Below are 22157 nucleotides of genomic sequence, written 5' to 3'. Positions count from 1 at the left end.
CATAGGCACTTATTTTGATGAAGACCATTAATAATTATATAAAAGATGACTGAATTTTCTGATACTATAAATTGTGAGCAGGGTGAGGAGACACAGGAAATACCACAGACATGTTACTTTTAAAGCAGTAATGCAACACAGAATTATTTTAGTTGACTGCATCAGTTTCAATGCATCAGAGGTGGGATATCACCTCAAGAAAAGACAGCAGTACATTACAGGGACCTAACGCTTAATTTAATACAAACAACAGGAAAATCTGATCATCTTGGCATCTGAAGGGACATAATTAAAAAAAAACATCTGAAAAGGTGTCAATTATTTTTAAAAGGCTTCTTAATAATGATGAGGTACAATATCATGTCTTTATTCATTTTTAAATAAAATCATGTCGCTCCACATCAGACAAGCAAAACATTTTTGTGACCAGCAAGCACACCAAGTATTTACAAAAATATGGAGAGATACACATTAATTATCCATCATTTTGTACTGATGGCTCAGAAAACATTTTTTAACAGTCAGTTCCAAAAGTCTACAGATCATTGTTGAAAGTGTTGCAGGACAAATGTGGCAAAAGTATTGTGTGTTGTAGTGATACGGAACAGGCTAGGTGGCTTTTATTGTGTCCTGGCTTTCAGAAAAGTCTTATGCCGGCCTAAATTAATAGGTACTATTAATAATGTCACATTTTTTTCCATGCCTTTTTTTTCATACCCTACATCACACAATTGTGCATTTGGAGACAGAGTAATGAGAGATTTAACAAGATCTGTAAAGGCCTGTCTGAAGGACTGTATTTTGACCAGTCAGAATCTAAGCACTCTGAAATTCATTCTCACACTTGGCCTACTGTATATGGACCACTTTTGAGAGCCTAAGAGATCTTTAGAATGTCAGTTTGTGTTGCTTCTCCATAAAATGCACAGCAGTACTTTATACATCAGAGAGGTATATTCAAATGTGCATGAATCATATAGACAAGTGCAATACAAAATGTAAAAGTTTGCAAAATCATAACGGGGGAGAAAAACAAGCAGGAAAAACCATTCCCAGGTAGTGATGTTTGATATCTTTGCCTGTGGGTGATCATAATACCTTCAAAGTTAAAAGGATAAAAATCTGCACTGGTCTTAAGGTACTGCCCGGTCTAGACACCTACTTGTCTCTTTCCTCCATTGATGCTTTAAGGGACTTACAATTTCCCCAAAATTCTAAAATTAGAATCCAGCCCACCTAAATTATCTTCCTGATATGAGGTGATAAATTCTGCATAAAGGCTCTCGGAGAATAAAACGGGATACAAAAACAAAAAAACACCCATTTCCCATCTAGTTCACAAGTATACACTTGCTCATATACACTGGAATAGCAAATGTACAGCACAATTTGAAATATGATTAAACAACAGCTATTAATACAATATTTGCACTGAAAGATGAATACTTTCTCCCTCCTTACAGCTTTTGTATTTTTTTCCACTGATGTTTTTGGAAGTGTAATTTTAAAAATATCTCTTCTGTTGGAAAACATCTGGACATACCATCATTCAAAACCATTACAAACATTCAAAAACATAGATGTACCTTGTTTTCTTATATTTCACAGTAATTAAAATGAATTAAAAATAGGTACAGGTACCTGGTAAACACAAATATATTGTGTTGTGAGAAATAGGCACTAGGAAGAGCACAGGAGATTAAGTCTGTCATTAATTAATATTGCCTTAGAACTTCTTTAGTTACACAAAAGTCATTTTTATTTTAACAAAGTTTGCTCCTCCAACAATATAGATACTGTATCGTTTTGACTGTACTGACAATCCACCACCAGCAAATCACACCAAGGGGGATTTTAAGAAAGGTTATCCACTGGAAACACCCTAGGCAGCAAAAAGTGTTACATGAATAGAGTTCTGCATTTTCTTTGTTTTTTATTTTACAATAACACATCTCCCTTTAAAATACAAAGATCACTGTTTTTATCATGATAAAACAGTTTATTTAAAATGCCATAGTTTCCATTGCTGACACTTTACTGTCGGAAGTCTCATTCAACATCTACTGAAAAATGTACAACCATGTGTACGTACAGTATATCAGTTGGTATACAGCAGGGCTGAAACACAATTAAAACGGCTCTGGGATCAGAGATTAGCATCCTCAGTAAACTCTGCTTCGGGAATCGATAAGGCAAACACTCAGCAACTGTGATGTTGAGTGATAAGAAGATGTTTTAGGTAATTAGCACTTTTTAATATATTTTAAAGGGATGTCACATTACAGAAAACAATGAACACTACACATGATGTAATGTTTATAGTTCAGAGGCTGGGTTTAGTATTAACTCTGTGTGTGAGTATTAAAATGTAAATACTAAAACTAACAACTTACTTTAGCATTCTTCAAACCTCTGCATTAGGCCAAATAAGTTCAATTAAATACAGAACAATTAATCCAACTGTTCTTTTAAGTATTTTAGATGTGCTTTACTGCCCTAAGGTATTTTTTCCTTACTTTTTCAAATTCTCTGCTGTCAGCAGGATGTTGATCCAGGTGAGCACCCAATTAGTGAAGTGAAACATCAGCTTAACTAATAATAAGGGTTAATTAAGCCTTTTTAGCAGTTTTCAAATACTAGCAAGGATTGGCTTTGAGCTAAAAAATACTGATAACCTGTCATCCGTAAACGTTTCGAAAAACAAAACAAAAATGTGTGATGAAGGTCATTATTAGTCCTTGTACTTATATGGAATAAACATGTGAATCATCTGTTAAATTAAGTAACAGAGCTAAAGCCAGCACATGCAGGGGTACTACAGGATCAAGGTAAAAAAAATTCTGATCCAACGAAAGTGAATCCATCACTGTTTCTAGTCTCTGTATATAATTGTTTTACCTGCAGTGCATCTAAATGAGCACATCTCTGGTGATAAACATGCCATGGTTTAATTCTTGGCTAGCAGATTTATAGGCCAACAAATATGATTCCTCCTATTCTGAAAGTTACAGAAAAACATTAAATATATAATGTTTCCACATCCCATAGATCCCACAGATCATAGATCGAGTTTATTTTGATTGTTGCATATTTTCCAATGCAGTCAAAAAACATTGAAAATGCATGTTTCATTTACCTCTGCGCTACATTTGAATTTTCTCAATTACCACTGTTTTGGGTTTGCGATGAGCTTTTAGATCACAGAAATATTAAGTTAATTTAGTTCTGAATAAAGTTCTGAAAGTATTTTTTAAAATCAAATAATCTTTTTAGTTTAAAATCCCAAATCATTAAAACAAATAACCCTAATGCCTACAGAGATTTTTAAAACACACAAAAAATAAAATCACAAATATATACATTGCATTGTTATATACCATCATAACACAAAACTACCAATGGCAAAATGTATACACCATTTGCTTTCCTTATACTAATTCAATGGCGTAAGGCACAAACTGTTCTTTGACCAGAGGGCTTTGTCTGTTTCAGACAGAGAAGGAAAGGAATCCAGAAGAGGAAACAGCAGCACTGACAAAGCCTTGTGAAATCGGGACTATGACACACCTTGAAAGGAATGACTGTATCAGCTGCACCACTGCCCAATCCACCAAAGCCACAGGTGACAGCAGACAAGAACAGGTTTTTGGCAAGTGATCTTAAGAAAATGAAAGAATAATCATTCAGAAAACAAGCTGTTTTTTTCCTTCTATCCAGAGGCTTCTGGAACTTATGGAATCCTCTTAAGCGAAGATATTTCAATTATTGGTTCTCTAATTAGCAGTCAATATGCATACCAGGAAGCCTGTAAAACATCTTGATTCTGCACACTCTGTATCAGTACCAGGTGCTTCTCACTGCAGATTCCATCCAAGTCTCCTTCTTGCCTGGGCCCATTTGAAAGTCATGGCCTGCACGCCCCTACTTGCCTTATGTGTCTCTTGTCTTGAGTGCAATACACAGTGAATTGGCGCAACATAAACTCATTTACATCCGCAGGGTGATTTTCAAAGCTTTTTGGCACCAAAACGGAATTCAGTTTTGCCTTTTCAAGAAATCACTTTCCATCTCAAGTTGTGCCAATCTTGTTTGGGCCAACCTGCATGTAAAAAAGAAGAACTGAGTCCTGTTATTATGTTAAACACATTTTTGCATTGCCTGGAGATGGAAGGAGTGGAGCCAATTTTGGACTGGAGCAAAAAGCTTTGGTACTCATCCTGTAGGAACTTTGCAAGTACTGTAAGTGTAGGTTTTAAAGCATCGCTTGAGTTCATCACTCTTCTCATTGTTGCTCACGAGGAGGCAACAGTCCAAACGAACCCAACAGAACTGCCTTTTTAAGCCTAATTTGTCTTTGGACGGAAAAGACAAAAGCTCTGCTTAAATTTGGCAAAAATATAATTTAAAAAACAGTAAAGACATAGAAAAACATAGGGCATAAAGCAATGTAACGTTAATATTAAGGGTATTTTGCTAAGGACTATTAAAACGGACTCAATTATTTTGAATACATAGTACCCTTCAAGGAAAATTACGTCCGTAGGGCAATAAAATGTACTAGAACTACACATCTGCCATTTAAGTCCGTATTTCACTATACTTTGAGCACTGCTGCCACAGGTGAACTTTTATTATACAAGACTGCAATGTTCCTGATATAGTAAATCCATGAAACTGAGAATTCTAACTATTGAGTTATTGCACATTTGTTCGGAGTTACTACATCTGGAAGTTCACCTACAGTATATTGTTGTATGATATTGCATTTGAGGCTGAAAACAATTGCAGTAATTAGAATAGATAAAAGGAACCATTTTGATTTCAGACCTCATGTCCAAGGGGTCTTCAGAATTTGCTGCTGTTCTGTGGTTTTTTGTCTTTGCAAGCAATTAAATTTGAACCCCAAATTAGGCAGCATCAACTCCTTGAGTAATGAGGGTAAGAGGAGCACAAGATTTCTCAGGTCTGCAGTTACCAGTGGACCAGACCAAAGAAAGAGTAAACAGAGTAGCGTCAGCAGGTTTGCTGGAAAATTCCTCAGGTCACGTATGAAGCATCAGGATTCTCCAATGATGCAGTTACCCAAACCATCAGTAGATTACATTCCAAGTCAGAGCCAGGGAAACCTAATGCAGTATATAGTGTATATACCGTAAAGATAAATAAAAAAATATCCATCACAACTTGTGTACTGCTTCTACATTCCTACAGCTGCACTTGCAAAGCAGGAGGGGAAGTGATCAGGTGGGTGATAGAAATGTGTTCCATGTTCCTTGGTAATGGATCTGGAACATCTTTTGGAATGAAGAGCAGAAACTCAGAGTCCACAAGGTCTCTAATGTGCAAGAGGAGCTCTTTTTTCCTCTCTGCTTCCTGCAGTCCGAATTCTGCTCACTCCGGTTCAGGGAGGAGTCTCTGTTTGCCCACTGACCTCCTCACACAGACTGTGTTATACTGGAGGGGGTGGGGCTGGTCTTTGAGGCACAAGCTGCTTAGCATAGGGAGGTCTAAAAGAGAAAGAAAAAAGACTGTATGTATTTACACCACCACAGAAGGATTACCACTTACCTCTTACTAGTTGTTTGCAATTTTAAACAAAAAGTTTAGTATGAAAATGTTTTCATCTTTGAAGCACAGTTGCATTTTTCTCCACTTTTTAAAACCATGGTGTAATGTTTGTTGTTGAAAAAAAGAAAACGGGTCAAGGTCCATTGTCACTTTTGCATGTTCTCTTGATGTTTCTAAATCTTGCTTGTATTCAAATCAAATCAAATCAAAGTTTATTTATCAAATGCACACAACAATACAGGATGCAGCGGTAGTTGCTGGCCATGAAATGTTTTTTCCGCGAGCTCACAGAATCACAAAAACAAAAAAATCACAAAATTGAGGTTATGAAAATAAGGTTACATAATAATAGATGTAATATAAATGGAATAAAACTCAATATGAGTAGAGTTGCTATGTGTCCATGGTGTATGCAATATATACAAGTAGTGCAGTTATGCTGAATACAGTGAACACCGTGTGTCCATGTAGCCATTACAGGTGATTTGTTTTTGATGGCTTTTAATTCTTAATCAATTTCTTTCATTTAATTTTTTCAGTAATATCTGGTTTTATTGTACTTCTGTATACTATTGTACAATTTATATAAAGGGCATCTGTATTAAATGGTGCTGTAGTATATAAAAATGAAACTGACTGATATTATTTGCACAAACTGAAATGAAAAGTCGAGTTTATGGCTGGCATGGGAGTCCGTTTCTTACCTCGACTGAGAAGGCAGAGGTGGTTTGGGTTTGGCTGCATATGAGGGCACAGAGGCAGTCCTGTTGGTCTGTACAACCTGTATGAGCAAAGCATACACACACACGAGTGAGAAATACAGAGAGGGCTGGGGACCAGGTGCCCATACCATAAACTCCAGCTTATGCACCTGTATTGTGAACATTCATGGACACTGTTGATCACACAGGATGTCAGGATTTAATCAATCAATCCTCCTAGAGTATGTAGGTCACATGTATACATGAGTGTACATAACTAGATAATTTATACATTACTTTGTGTGCATTCTGAGTGGTCTGTTCTTCAAAGCATTTTAATGCACTTTTCTGCCTTGGGGTGTACTTGCGATAAGAGACCTAATTAATTGCCCATCTGACTTACTAACTCAGTGCCCGTGTCACTGCCCAGGTCTTTGGGTGTAACCCCACCCTCCTCGATCATGACAGCCTCAGGTAAACTCTTTCACAGATAAACTCCTAAAATGCTAAACGCAAACTAAATCAGTTAATACCTGAATCAATAAATTCATTAAGGGTTTGTGGCTTTCTGGAAATGGGAGGAAAGAGGGCTCTTTTGACTGCACTGTAACTGTCCAAAAGTACACGAGATGGAACAGACAACATACAGATCCCAAATTCCAGAACTTTATGAATCGTAAGCTATCAATTAGATTTTTTTACCTTTCCTATTTTTGAACAATGCACAAGACGAATGTAATACATTTAGCTCCTGCTAAATAAGAGGTTAGTAGGAGCTTAGCATTTACAAGGCTATGGATCTAAGTAATTCCTGTAGGAGAAAGCCACTTTATTTCCAGAACAATAAAAAAATTCCGAGAATGACCTTTCACGTGAGCCAATGAATTAGTCATGATTTGTTGTACGTGCAGATTGAGGGAAGTGGGCCAAATGCCAATTAACTTTGTGTTGTGAAAAGAAGAAATGAAAGTGCTTTAAATGAATGCTATAAACAGACACCCATTACTGGAGACAACTAGCTTTTCCTTTCATTAAATATGCTTTTTAATTTTAGTATCATTAGCTAGCAAATTTTTCTGCTAGTTCTGTGCTGAAACCAAAGTGGAGCTGGCTCACTTCTCTCAGATGGTGTAACATAAACAACAGCAATTAATCTTTTCTCGGTGAACAAACTGAATAGCTAATCTCTAAATATGACCACAAACATTTTATAGAAACAATGCAGCACCAGAAATAACACAAACAAACTCTATGCGTAATAAGCAAAGACAGTTTAACACCACATTTAATTAATTCAGTGTAATTTAGACCACCAAACAGATGAACCATTTATAGAGTGTTTGGAATCATCCAACATTTCATATTAACTGGGCAGGTTATAACCTGTAATCCTGTACTTAACACTCCCATTATGCAGTGACCAACAGGTCCTGGGAATACTCTCAAACTATGTTTGTGAGGTGAACACCACAACAGAGCAACAAACATCGTAACTTTGCAATGCAGGAGACACAGCTGTGGGATGAAGCAATGATAAAAAGCAGAAACTCTTCAGCAGCTGACAAGAGGGCAGGGAGTCACTGGGACACAGCGGAAACCCAACAATTTCTTCTTGATCCACCGGAACAAAACCCAAGAACAAATTGTTTCCCGTTACCATTCAGGTTAGTACTGGACTGATTTCATTAGTAAAGTATAGACTGTACAGACGCATGCAGCTTTATCATTTGTCCCCAGAAACCCACAAAACTCCTCCAGTCTAAGTGCAGTTATCAGCTTGTATTAATTTTCAACGTTTAAAGTTGTTCACGTTTCACATAAAATACCGATGCACTGAAATACAACTGTTTATGTTTAGATGCTGTTCATGTTAGCATGCATCAGTTAGAGTACATTATCTTTCCAGTCATGAACTGCATATTTGTGGTTATTTACTCACATTTAATTAGTTAAAACTTTACTTTGTTCTTAATCCTGAAATTGTCAATGTCACAAAGTCACCCTACAAGATCCCGGTTTCTATAATGAGCTGATAACTCTTGGAGGAGTTCTGTAGGATAATTACAAAGCATCAGCAAAGCGACAAGTGTACAGGATGCTCTAGCAGCAGAAGCATGTCCCAACAGATCCACTTCTCAAGAGTAAAGACAGTGAATTTCAATTACCTCTTCTGGTGGTAATAACTGAACCTGGTGCTTTTCACAAAAGAGAGAAAAGATAAGCCTTAGCAATTTACAAAATAGTAAAGAAGTATATTACTCAAATTTGCCTAGAAAAGGGTATGTCACTACATCAATCAATAAGAGAAATTACGGGAGTGGCACTGGCAGAGATTATTAGCACTTAGTACTACAATAAAGTTAATATTATGCTTTAAACGCTTTTGCTGAACAGGCCAACAAGACCTAATGGATCTGTGTTTATTCAAGTTATCTTTCTCTTCTTGCATTTCAAACCTGGGCCTCTATAGAGGGTGGTGAAGGGGCTTATGAAGATTAAACCTGTAACGTGTAACTGAGGAGGATGAATACAGAAAACAGGAGTTAATAGACAGGGATCTAATGTCAAGCTTTCTGCTAAGACTAAGTTAAAGTGCGAGATTGTGATTTAGAGATCTAGACTATATTAAAGCACATGCCTGGAGTTATTAAAAACAGAGGAGGTCAGTGCTTTGTTGAGTTACTCACCCCATCTTTTACTATGTTGCTGGAAGCACTTCTCTGGGGATGGCCTCTCCCTGCACTTGCCTGAGGTCTGTTGTCACTCCTGCAGAAACAGAAGATCAGGCCACAGACAAACACAGGAAAAGACAACATGTGATAGAAGGCCAATGTATTCAAGGCACTTCCTCATACCCTGCCCCAGCTGTTGCCCCAGCAGCCCTGAGTGGAGACCCCTGCTCGTGACAGGGAGTATGGTGCCCACCTGACTTCTGAAAATATGAACTTATAAGAAAGCAAATTGTTTAAACAAAAGTCTTAGTTATTTGTCTATCCAATCCAATCATCCAATTTCTAATTGTTTTATCCAATACAGGGTCTTGGGGTGAAGTTCTACCACTAATTTGGAACAGACTAATTATTAAATCAACTCAAGTCACGACTACAACCCTCGTATGAACTCAAGAGAGATGATGTACACACTCCATCGCAAGGACATCCTCACCTGAGCCAACCGCCAACTGCCACACAGAAGGCAAGTTAAGGTAGAAAAACAGGAAGCCAAGTCAACCCTGGTGACCTACACTCAGCAGTGTGGGGAATTTCGGGTCATTCTAGTGGAATGACATCCATAAGACTAGAGCCATGCCAGTGGTCATGAGACTAACTCAGACTACAAAAGAACATTCGCTGTGATCTACACAGTGGCGGGACTTCAAGTTCAAGAGCTTGATGGAGTTTCCTAAGAAAATTCTTTAGTTCTCCAGTTTATAGACAATGTGGGAATTTGAAAAAAACAAGCAAACAATGTTAAGTTATATAGTAATGTGGAGAATTTTAAACCACAAACCAGAGGAAGCAAGTGGAAACTACAGAGAGGTGCCTTTAAAACTAAGAACTGCAAGCATTTATTTACACAAAGGGTTGTAAGTGTCTGGGATTACACATCCAGCCATGTAGGCAAAGCCAAAACCCCAATATCTTTCAAGAAATGGCTGGATGAAATCCTTGGATCAACCGAATGAGCTAAGTGGGCCAGACTGCCTGCTCTATCTGCTCGGTCGGATGTTCTCGTGTACTCACTCATAGCCCTGGGACCTCTTCTTCCTGCAGAAACGCCTCCGCAGCTCGTTCCTCCTCAAGAAGACATAGCCAGCCAAGAGCATCAGGGGGAGGACCAGGAAGAAGAAGACCAACAGCCCGTCCCGTGTTGAGGTGTCTTTGTCTGAGGGGAAGAAGGAGAGTGAGGTGGGTGAACAGCGTTGTGAGTCACTAAAACAGCATGACCAGCACTCCGTCACACAAACTCCCTCAGGAAATGAGCACAGGACTGCAAACCCGCCAGCACACCTACAGCAACACCTCCCACAGTCTGTCCTTTGGATACCGTGATACTGTACATAAAGGTTTCAACACAATAGTTTTGCACTTTTTTACATAGAAAGACATATCTGGTTTTATCAGGGCACTTTTCAAAACTGCTTTCTCATTTGGATTTGTCATTTCTGCAGGCAGTAGACTCACTACCACTGTCACAAAAGCACATGCAATGCCTGCTGTCCATTATCTCGTTTGTGTACTCCAGCTGGGACCTTCATGAGTTCACTGAACCTCTAATTCAAGTCTAATTCAGTTGTTGTAAGTTCTCTCTTTTTTGCTGGTAACTTAAGATGTACAACTGTTTAACTGAAAAAATGAACATGTTTCAAATGAAGACCATAATTAGGTCAGTTAAGTAACTTGGATCTTAAATTGCCAGAAACAAGACTGTGTCCCACCCATGGAAACCACACAAAATCCACACTATAAATGGCCTCTTTGTATTTACAATTTTCTTCTGTTATAAATTCCCAAAAGGATGCAGGGAAATGAGCTGCAAGTTTCATTGAAACCTTGAAAGGAAAGTTACAGAATGATAGTGATGTCTAAACAAATTCCACAGCAGTGGTACACACCATTGTACGTTGGTCCACTATCCACACTGCCTCCATAGCCTTCAGTTTCACAGTTTGGGGGAGCCCACCCGCTCTCGCAGTGACAGTTTTTGTTACTGTTGCAAACCTTATAAAGCAAAAACAAAGGTCTTGGTTAAACACAACCTACTGTACCAGCTACAGAATGAGCGAGCTAGATCTTAAATACTGATCTGGATACATTAAGATATAGCACGAAACTGTGCTTCAGTTAGACAATCAATCCAATACTGAATTCAATTCAAAATACTTTATTCATCCCTGGGGGTCAATTTAAGAATAAAAAGGTAAAGGTAAAATGGCGTTTTTGGTGGCAGACAGATTAATATACTGAGCAGCGACATTGTGCTAGCCCCTAGAGAAGACAGAGCGATTTTCACGTTTTAAGCAAACCAGGCACTCTGGATATAAAAAGAGAATAAGTGCTTTTTTTGCCCCTTATTTTTATACTAATGTATAAGAACACAGCCCATCTTTGTGTACCTTTGAGCTGGTATCAGCTCCTTAGTCAGCTCAGCTCAACACTGTTAGGCTCACACAAGCACAGCAGAGATGAAGCCAACATACATGTGACCTCATAAGGCATGCATGGCTGAGCTCTCTATTTGTGCTTTCCAGAGGGATGGCCCATGGTGCCCTTGGCGGAGCTAAGGTACGGGAGAGGGGACAGGTGGCTGCAGCTGACAGCACTGGGAGCTCTCAGACGCCTGGCCCAATCTGCTGCATGGCAAACTGACATGATCCCAGCCGCCTGCGGTGGTGCCCAGGCACTGGTGCATTGCAGCTGGCGGAACTGCGACCGCAGGCAGCTGCTGACAAAGTCCCGCTGCCTTCCTGGTATTTCCTCCAAGGCCACGCGCTTCCTGTGGTAATTCTAGAAGAACCTAGGCTCCAACTTTGTCAAGCTGCTCACCTCCATTTTAACATCCAGCTAACCGCAAGATGCAAAACGCTTAACTCTTTTTTCTAACTATCCTAAAGAGGCCTCTATTCTGTAGGAAAGGAGACAGAGAATGTTTACCGTTCTGCACCTTCCAGATTAAATACACAAAGAGAGCATCACAGATAATCCTGTAGGATTCAGATCAGTAATGAATAGTTTTTGGATTATCAAAGGAACCTAAACTGTATGCAAGACACAGTCTTATGTAAGGAATGTGTCTCAGTGTTGCAGGCCACAGCTGACTGGGCTATTTTAAGGGACTGGTGGTTTCTATTACTTAATTATCTGGCTCTTAATCATCTGGCCTCCAAATCCTGCTCCAAACGCCTTACCCCATGTCCATGGCACTTTTTCTCCACATCACAGTCGAAATTCAAGACCTCAGAGTTCACACACTGGTAGTTCAAACACACCTGAAAAGGAAGAGAATGTGAGCCTACACTGGTTACGTCTTCCCATACTTCAAGCTAGCTGTGCACCATTTTGTTGTATGTGTGTTGCGCACATAAAAGTTGCAATTTAAAATAAAGGGAGGTTAGGATTGAAATTATATGATACATTCGTAAAGACCTCATTTAGACTAATCAGTTCAACTGTGGTCATCATGTTACTCTCTAATCAGTCCAAAAGATAGCAATCAAAGGAGCGTCGACTGTCACTGTAAAGGAAATGAATTTCTCTTGAAATCTTGAACACTGAATACTATAAGGGGATCTAGCTCAAGTATTAAAAATGAAAATGAAATATACTTTTAGGATAAAAGGTGAAACATGAACCAGGAGACACAAGTAGAACCTCATGGGAAATGGACTAAGAACAGGAATACAAAGAACTGTGGGAATCTGAAACAAGCTACTGTACCTGTCATGTTCTTGAAGCCAATACACAGAATTATTTAGTTTAAAAATGCACATTCATTTGCTCTGTACATATTATTAAACTGATCGGGATCCTTCATTATTGTACAAAGCTGTACTTGTGTGCATCTCGTGAATTTCTTTTGTTATAGAAAAAGAAAGTCTTGTACATTCCATGTGTCATCCTGTTATGGCAATATATGACCTCTGTCTTCAAGAAGCCAGCTGACTGTTAGGATTTAAGCTAGCATTGAGAGTATAGGAGCTTAGTAACAGGAACTGACTCCATTCATTTACATTATAATACTTTATATCTTTTGTCTGCATTTCAATTTAAAAAACACACTTTACAGTCAAGTCCAGCTAGATGTGTGTGTAATATATACTACTGATCTTCAATCAATTTTCTGATGATCTTTGAGACTTGGTTAGTAACCTGCCTGGTACAGTACGTATTTATAGTATATAAGTTTCTAATATTTTTTATATATAATTTTTATAGTCAGTGTATGCACTGTCTTGTGCAATGTTTTGAAATGTGTGATGAACAGAAAAAAATCTTGGACTGGCGAGACAAAAGCCTAAAATGTCATTTTCCTATAAAAATAAATTGTCACTAGTTTTCTCCAGTGCACAATAATTCACCCACAGATGTCTATTTACAATAAGGCTCTCCTCTGCACTATACAAAGGTCCACTGCAGGTTGGGTTAAATAGCAGGGAGTGCTCATTGGAAATGGCAAACACTGAGAAGAGGTGCCACTGTTCTCACTGAAATTGACACCTCCACTGCAGCCCTGCAGGGGACTCTCTGTGCTTAGTGTGGCTATGGATACTAAGTGCTACACAAGGACGAACAATATCTTTCTGCAATACAAACTCTCAGGCCTGCAGTTTTACAACACAAGCTACTGTCAGCATCTCAAGGCAGTTTCACTACTGGTCCAAAAACTCTGGGGGGGGGAGCGGTGGCTCTGTGGCTCAGGATTTGCCCCTGTGGCTGGAAAGTTGCCGGTTCAAATCCCGCGGCTGGCAGAGGAATCCTACTCCACTGGGCCCCTGAGCAAGGCCCTTAACCCCAGCTGCTCCAGGGGTGCCGTATAAATGGCTGTCCCTGCGCTCTGCGTGCCTGTGTGCCTCATGGAGAGCAAGCTGGGGTATGCGAAAAGACAAATTCCTAATGCAAGAAATTGTATATGGCTAATAAAGTGATCTTATCTTGTGTTACAGCCTGCAGATGGCTGTCAATACTGGTTAGTGAGCAAGAGGATGACTACATTAAAGGCCAGTAATGTCAGGTGAGTGGTGGGGTGGGCACCAGCCATTCACTAGGCCTAGTAAGACAGCCTAAAATTACAGAGCCTCCCAACTGGCAGTGTATTATGATTAAATACACAGCTGGAAACAAGACTGTGAAACTGACAAAGCTCAATGAAAACTCCCATGTAATTACATTATTCAACCAATAGGTGGCTCTGGATTTCAATCCTTACATTAACATTTGGTCACACTTGGTTGGTTATAGTGTTTGATACTGTATAAATGCCCAGATCTACAGTTCATATGCACTCTGCTCAGCAGTACAGTAGAATTAATATGGAAACACTTCCACTTATACATTTTTTATATCCAGTGCTTCACTTAAAAGTCCAGTTTTTCAAAGGAATTGTGAGCTTTGAACTTTATCTGTTTTCAGTCTGATAAGGGTTAAACTTGCTATTGTGGTTTGGTTAGCTAAACTGCTCATTAAGGGTGTTAAGGACATGCCCCTAAAGGCAGAGAAGGTCAGTATCTGTCCACTGGTACTATATATGAGAGAAGTCAGGTGACATAGAGAAGCCAGCAACACCCTGTGCCTCTTTCTTCCCACTACTGAGCCTGTATGCTTGGAACACAACTGAGGGGGGGGGGGCTCACGTTCAAGTCAGAGGTATGGAAAGGCAGAGCGCAACACCGATCTTTTCATCATACTGGGGGTGAAAGATTAAATGTTGTATTAATAGTAGTAATAAAACACTGTGGAAGAAATGTGTGGTGACTAACGCAGGGTTAATGCACCATCAAAAACAACTTAATACATCTCTCTCTTCCCACCCTGACCAAACCCAACGTGTCAGGGGTTTTCTGGGTACCTTGTTCTCGCCACACTTGGTTCCTTCATTCACCATGCCAGGGTCGGGCACGTCGGAGCCCAGCTGGAAGTCCACGCCCCAGCACTTCGTGCCAGCGATTGGCGTCTGGATGATAGAGGGCAGGATGCCGAACACCGTCTCCGACTGCACGTTCTCGCACTGCAGCTTCCCGCACATGGCGTTCCTGAGCACGAGAACACACGAGGGAGGGAACATAATGGGAGGCGAGAAACGAAATGAGCCCGTCTGGCCCAGTAAGACTGCCTCAACAAGAAAGTGGAGCTGAATCTGGAATCCTTTTTTACATTTTCTACACTTTTAAGTTTAAGTAAACAGTTACTCCAGCACTATCACCTGCAAATATAAGTGTATATTGTTATATATGTAATATAGCATAACAGATACAATTATTGCCTTGTACTATCAGTAACAGTTGCAGACAGGTGCAGTTATTACTTCTTGTGATTATTTTTTGTTTGTGTTTCATAACAAGTACATATGTGTGTACACATATCTCAAAAAAGGGGACAAAGATGGTAGATGTTAGCCTGTTTAAACCCAGTGTGTCTGGTAACGGAGAAAATAAGTTTAAATTAAGTTTAAAAGCTTGTTGGAAAGTTCAATAGCTGCAGCACCACATGACTACATATACCGACCGATTTACTTTGAACACCATCAGAAAGCAGACTTTCCTCGTGGCTTCTGTTCAGCTCATATCCTCCCTGCCCCTGTTTGATAGTTGAAAGATTCCCGAACAGACTGACCTGCTTTCACACTTCTTATAGCCTTGGCCCTGGTAGCCACAGTTTCCGAATCGGTCTCCCTTCAGGTTGACGTCTTTAAAACACACCTCTGGAGCTGCTTTGGCCTCTGCATACAGACGGACACGAGAACAGTCAGTGACACTGCTAGTCCCTGTAAAACACAGGCCTTCAACAAGCCTCAGCCTCTTCTCTTCCTTTCCTAAACAAGCCCTTTTGTAGGTAAAAGAATGTAAAATCCACGAAGGCAACATACAGTGCCTTGCGAAAGTATTCGGCCCCCTTGAACTTTTCAACCTTTTGCCACATTTCAGGCTTCAAACATAAAGATATAAATTTTTTATTTTATGTGAAGAATCACCAACAAGTGGGACACAATTGTGAAGTGGAACGAAATCTATTGGATTTTTGAAACTTTTTTAACTAATAAAAAAATGAAAAGTGGGGCGTGCAAAATTATTCGGCCCCCTTGCGTTAATACTTTGTAGAGCCACCTTTTGCTGCGATTACAGCTGCAAGTCGCTTGGGGTATGTCTCTATCAGTTTTGCACATCGAGAGACTGAAATTCTTGCCCATTCTTCCTTGCAAAACAGCTCGAGCTCAGTGAGGTTGGATGGAGAGCGTTTGTGAACAGCAGTTTTCAGCTCTTTCCACAGATTCTCGATTGGATTCAGGTCTGGACTTTGACTTGGCCATTCAAACACCTGGATACGTTTATTTGTGAACCATTCCTTTGTAGATTTTGCTGTATGTTTGGGATCATTGTCTTGTTGGAAGATAAATCTCCGTCCCAGTTTCAGGTCTTTTGCAGACTCCAACAGGTTTTCATCCAGAATGGTCCTGTATTTGGCTGCATCCATCTTCCCCTCAATTTTAACCATCTTCCCTGTCCCTGCTGAAGAAAAGCAGGCCCAAACCATGATGCTGCCACCACCATGTTTGACAGTGGGGATGGTGTGTTGAGGGTGATGAGCTGTGTTGCTTTTACGCCAAACATATCGTTTTGCATTGTGGCCAAAAAGTTCGATTTTGGTTTCATCTGACCAGAGCACCTTCTTCCACATGTTTGGGGTGTCTCCCAGGTGGCTTGTGGCAAACTTTAGACGAGACTTTTTATGGATATCTTTGAGAAATGGCTTTCTTCTTGCCACTCTTCCATAAAGGCCAGATTTGTGCAGTGTAAGACTGATTGTTGTCCTATGGACAGACTCTCCCACCTCAGCTGTAGTTCTCTGCAGTTCATCCAGAGTGATCATGGGCCTCTTGGCTGCATCTCTGATCAGTCTTCTCCTTGTCTGAGCTGAAAGTTTAGAGGGACGGCCAGGTCTTGGTAGATTTGCAGTGGTCTGATACTCCTTCCATTTCAAGATGATCGCTTGCACAGTGCTCCTTGGGATGTTTGAAGCTTGGGAAATCTTTTTGTATCCAAATCCGGCTTTAAACTTCTCCACAACAGTATTACGGACCTGCCTGGTGTGTTCCTTGGTCTTCATGATGCTCTCTGCGCTTTCAACAGAACCTTGAGACTATCACAGAGCAGGTGCATTTATACAGAGACTTGATTACACACAGGTGGATTCTATTTATCACCATCAGTCATTTAGGACAACATTGGATCATTCAGAGATCCTCGCTGAACTTCTGGAGTGAGTTTGCTGCACTGAAAGTAAAGGGGCCGAATAATTTTGCACGCCCCACTTTTCATTTTTTTATTAGTTAAAAAAGTTTCAAAAATCCAATAGATTTCGTTCCACTTCACAATTGTGTCCCACTTGTTGGTGATTCTTCACATAAAATAAAAAAAATTATATCTTTATGTTTGAAGCCTGAAATGTGGCAAAAGGTTGAAAAGTTCAAGGGGGCCGAATACTTTCGCAAGGCACTGTAAGTGGAAATATTTATTCATTATTTGTGTATTTAGGAGGCAAACATTGTTTTTCCAAAATGTATTTTGCAAACAAAGCTGCTGTAGGGTTGTCAAAAAAATGCTCCTTTTTAACACCATAGTTCCTTCACCGGCCACTGGAGGGCAGGAGATTCTTATATAACCTGTGATGTTGTATAGCAGATAATGTCAGTTCATTCAGAAACATTTTCAAGCAGCATTTTATAAACCTCTCAAAATTGTATGATTTCAGAGCTAGTCAATCTGTTTACTTAAAACAATTGAGTATTTGCACAGGAGACTTCAGGTATAGCACCTTGAAATGAGCAGTGGACAGAAAAGGACACCTTACACCCACTAGACTAATAATAATCCTAGCCTACACACAAAATAACAAAGCAATGAGTGAACTGATGCCAGACTCACTTGGCCCAAAGATGGCCTGGCACTGCCCTTCGTAGTGCTGGCACTTTCCATTGTAACAGTAGGCCTGGGTGTTCTTGCAGGGTTGGCCGTTTTGCTTAAAGACGTCAGGCTGGCAGAGCGTGGAGGAGCCGTTGCAGTACTCCGGGAGGTCACACTCGTCAGTGCTGCTCCTGCAGACTGTGCCTCCGGGCAAGAACTGGTTCACAAGAGAGCGGGGCATGGAGAAGCAAAGGACATGAAGAACTAAGTGGAACATGCCTAGCCTCCTGCTCCACCAATTTCCACAAACTTCCGGGAATTTCAAAGTGACCCCAAGGAATGGTTCCAAATCTGGGGTCTGGGGGTTCTCAATAGTAGGTCAGGACGTCCCCCCTGAACACATCATTCCACGCACATGCCAGTCAAACCAAGATCACTTCCATCACAATCGGCTGGTTCATCAAGGTTGGCAGTTTAATTACTACAATTCTGTTCCATTTCAATGGGTGGGAACTAGGTGGGAGAGGAGGAGTTCTGCTGAAAGCAACAGCCCCAAACTCTCAGAAACACAGGAAGCCCTAGGCTGCTGGCTGGTGTCACCAACTTACACCCCTGAGGTACACCTGCCAAATCCACACAGAAGACATGATACTGAGCTGACTTTGCATCCCATCCCCACGAGAGGTGCTTCGTCACGCTTGAAGGTGGGTGATGCAGAACTTGTGTTCTCACAAGAACAACAAATGGCACGGTTACCTGGCAGTTCTTACAGCACATGCCATCTGCACACTGTGCTCCAGACTTCAGCTTGCAAGTTTTGGCCTCGCAGCACGGATCCTTTTCGCATTCCTGTGTGCAAGGAACAGGAGCAATTAGTTGGAAAAGCAAGGTTTCCAAAGACCTTATCACACTCCAAAGTGTTTTAGCATAACAGATTGTGGGTGCCATACTTTCACAGCATTAATGAAACAATGCTTCCTCTATGATTTCCTACCCACACTCTATTCTCAACCGGTGTGTGCTCAAAAGAGTCATAGAAGAATCACATTTAATACCTTATGATAAACTACAAAAGCTAAATGATGAGTGCTTGATAAAGGTGCTCTCTTTTCTAACAATCTGACATATGCATATTTCAGCATTAGCTTAAATATCTGACCTTTTTTAATACATCTATTAAAAAAGATGAATACCTATTAAATTGTTTAGAAAATATCCCTGCTTGAACCCATTAAATCAATTTCGCAGGATTCCTCCTACAGTATCGGCGTCAAGTCTGGACTGCAAACATGCACACAATGATAGCTTATCTCTTTGGAAGAACAAATCCTGTATGCATTTGGTCAATTTTTCATTTCTAGCATCTTTCATTTTTAGCTGGCCAACCTTGTCCGAGCCGCAGTCACACTCCTCCCCCAGGTCCACCAGCTTGTTGCCGCAGTAGGGCGGGCTGTAGGCCTCCTCGGGACGGGGCACGTTCAGCAGGCAGCTGCCCCCGTTGTTCAGGATCAGCTTCTCGAAGTCGTCGGAGCTGCAGCTGCTGAAGTTCCGGGAGCCCCTGCGGAGAGAGCGAGCCGAGGAGCACTGGGTTCAGCCGACCGCTGTCCCTGAGGGGCTCTGCACCCTCACCAGTGATCATGCACACTGAGGCTGAGACCATTAGAAACAGAGACCACACTGACTTCCACGTTAGGCAAAGCAGTGCCCAGGTTTGTGGCGAATTCAAGGTTTATTCTGGAACCAGACAACATTTTCTGAAAGATGCTGCTTCGGGCCATGCCATCCATGCAAGACAGAGATGGAAAGAGTCAGGGCATCGAAGTTTTGTCAAAGCCAGCCAGCGCCCATAATCCGCAGTGAGGGGCTCGTGCTTCTAAAATAACAAGTGACCGTTCCTGACTAGTCTACTGCTGTTGAGCTTAAGAATTATAACCAAATGGAGCCCCATGACACTGAACTAGATGGGCTGGTAAATACTGCAGCAACCACACAGCCTTGGTTTTTTAAAATGTCTACATTCACAAATTATTCTTTTACAATCTCACAGGTTGAAGGACTGCAACAATTTTCACTTACTTTGAAAAGGTGTAACTTGTTTAATGAAGGGCAGAGCTGCACAAATGCTGCAACACCATAATTAAAACAAATATGAGTAATGCTGTAACCCATTTTTGGCTTAGTCTCAGAATCCTTCCAGTTGCCACAGTGAAGTGTTTTTATAATGAGCAATTTCAGCCTCAACGTAACATATTCACACCTTTTCATGCTATTGCTTGTTCCTGCTCCAAAAATAAAACAGATGCTCTTTCAACTGGCTTCAGGTCAGAGATACGGTAAAGCTGAGGTGATGAATAATTTTTCATTTGATGTTAAGAGTTCACATTTTTCATTTGAATTTGGAGTTCTAGCTAGTTCGACATGAGAGAGAAAATCTCCCAAATCTAAGAACAGGAAGTGATGTGTTATTCCAGGAGCTGGAATACGACGGGACTCACGTAGCCCCGGAGTTCATGATGCAGCTGCCAACATCGCAGTGGCAAGTCCGCCCATCGTCATGGTTCATGCCCAGGTTGTGGCCCAGTTCATGGGCGACTATCGATGCGAAAGACTGGACATTGTTGTTTGTGTACTGAGAGGAGAGACAGATAAAACCAGGCAGAGAAAAAGGACATATAAGTAAAGTTGCTCATACTTTACTTGAATGGGGCACAATAACACCATTTTACATTTCTATATTTGGCTGACCCTTTATTCCAAAGCCATTAAACTTTGCACCAATTTCTAGAGCTGAGTATTTTACTGGAGCAGTTCGGGAACAATAGCAGTGTCTCGCCTGGGATTTTAACCCCTAACCTTATGGTTACAAGTCCCGAACCCTAAACTCTGCTTCACACTGCTACGAGTTATAACAGTATTGTAACTCCTTCAAAAAACTATACAATGCAAGTTAACAACATGCATAAAAAACATACAGCAAAAAAAACAAAACAAAGATATCAGGACTTTAGCTTCTACTAGCTGTGACTGCATACAGTCCTTGTCAATTAAATTCCTTTATTTATCCATTATTTTACTTCTCATTACCTGGAGTTCATCTCTTTGATTTCAACTTAAACCATGGCTATTATGAACTATTATGAACAATTGGGTTCCTGTAATGTCATTTGCACAAACGGTAATAAACCAGGATGCATGTTATAATATCATAGTGTGTTGTGTTTATGATGGCCTTATGACAGTGTTACAGTATGTGACTCCAATCAAGAAAACTGTTAACACAAAATTAAAATGCTGCAATCAGCACCAGGAAATGTACACTGAAAATGAATGGATGGATAAACAACATAATTGGAAGAATCACCCAATCCTGTCCCCAATACCAGATTTTTCTCAAAATGTTCTAAGGAAAATCCAGAAAAAAACAATCTTGTCTAAACTAGGAGTAACATTTTCAGGCGAACAGGTCAATCAACCAGAGAATTGAATGAAAAATGAACTATGACAGGATATGGACCAAGTAGTATTATATAGTGCTGAATATGTAAATCTCCCTTTTGTGAACGCAGAACTTCTAAAACCATGCAATGAAAGGATCTGAAATGATCATTCAAATACCATACCGCATTGATTCCCCCTCCGTGACTTCTTGAGCAGACAGTGCTAACAAAAGCCATTCCTGCTGTACCTCCAAAGCTCTTCTTTCTGAAAGGGAAAGCAGACAACAGGAACGTGAGGCTCCCAGCTTCTCTCCCCTCGCCTGGTCAACACTGATATTGACGGTGCTAAAAGATGTGTCAGTCCGCAAAAAACCTTTCCGCAGAAAACCGACATTGGATTCATTTGATTATATTTATATAACATCTGAAGTCAAGTTACAGAAAATCTTAAATCACTGGACATCTTGGGGCACTGCAGGGCTATGATGCTATCTGGCAGGGGTTTGGGAGCAGTGTGGGATGGGCAGGGCTGTAATGGCGAATGGTTCTGATCTGCAGGGGTCCTGCAGGGTTGTTACCGCTGTACGGAGTAAGACGTTTAGTTAGAGCACCCCCAGACTCACAGGATCAGCTGGGCACTGTCGTGTCTCCGACGGGTCACCATCTCCTTCTCTCTCCACTGTACAAACTTCCCCAGCACCTCCCCAGCACTTCCATCAGTATTGATGGGGTTCTGATAGGTCCAGATCTCCAGCCCCACCAGCACAATGCGAATGTTAAGAGCAATGTACATCTGAGAGTGATCAAGAAATCAAGAAAAGAAGGAGGGAAAAG

At 40.6% G+C, this 22157-nt stretch overlaps 1 protein-coding gene across 2 annotated transcripts in view; it reads right to left on the bottom strand.

Moving 5' to 3' along the window:
• Positions 1 to 318: 318 nt before the first annotated feature.
• Positions 319 to 22157, bottom strand: part of LOC148674350 (disintegrin and metalloproteinase domain-containing protein 9-like) — a 61191-nt gene continuing 39352 nt past the window's right edge. Inside the window, exons 9-23 of one of the 2 annotated variants that reach the window (XM_088624455.1) lie at positions 21947 to 22116; positions 21507 to 21588; positions 20382 to 20515; positions 19273 to 19444; positions 18643 to 18735; positions 17908 to 18103; positions 15599 to 15704; positions 14835 to 15018; positions 12178 to 12258; positions 10885 to 10990; positions 10013 to 10154; positions 8957 to 9035; positions 8435 to 8464; positions 6273 to 6349; positions 319 to 5507 (exon numbers count right to left, since the gene is read on the bottom strand). In XM_088624455.1, the coding sequence (XP_088480581.1) occupies positions 5450 to 5507; positions 6273 to 6349; positions 8435 to 8464; positions 8957 to 9035; positions 10013 to 10154; positions 10885 to 10990; positions 12178 to 12258; positions 14835 to 15018; positions 15599 to 15704; positions 17908 to 18103; positions 18643 to 18735; positions 19273 to 19444; positions 20382 to 20515; positions 21507 to 21588; positions 21947 to 22116 (1710 nt within the window). In that variant the 3' untranslated portion in view covers positions 319 to 5449. The remainder of the gene's footprint in view (positions 5508 to 6272; positions 6350 to 8434; positions 8465 to 8956; positions 9036 to 10012; positions 10155 to 10884; positions 10991 to 12177; positions 12259 to 14834; positions 15019 to 15598; positions 15705 to 17907; positions 18104 to 18642; positions 18736 to 19272; positions 19445 to 20381; positions 20516 to 21506; positions 21589 to 21946; positions 22117 to 22157) is intronic. The other variant, XM_088624456.1, reaches the window with a different exon arrangement.

This window comes from Lepisosteus platostomus, chromosome 3 (genome assembly GCF_059453375.1).
Source record: "Lepisosteus platostomus isolate fLepPlt1 chromosome 3, fLepPlt1.hap1, whole genome shotgun sequence".
NCBI classification, from domain to species: domain Eukaryota; kingdom Metazoa; phylum Chordata; class Actinopteri; order Semionotiformes; family Lepisosteidae; genus Lepisosteus; species Lepisosteus platostomus.
The sequence above is the reverse complement of the archived record's forward strand: the minus strand, read 5'-3'. Positions and strand labels throughout refer to the sequence as shown.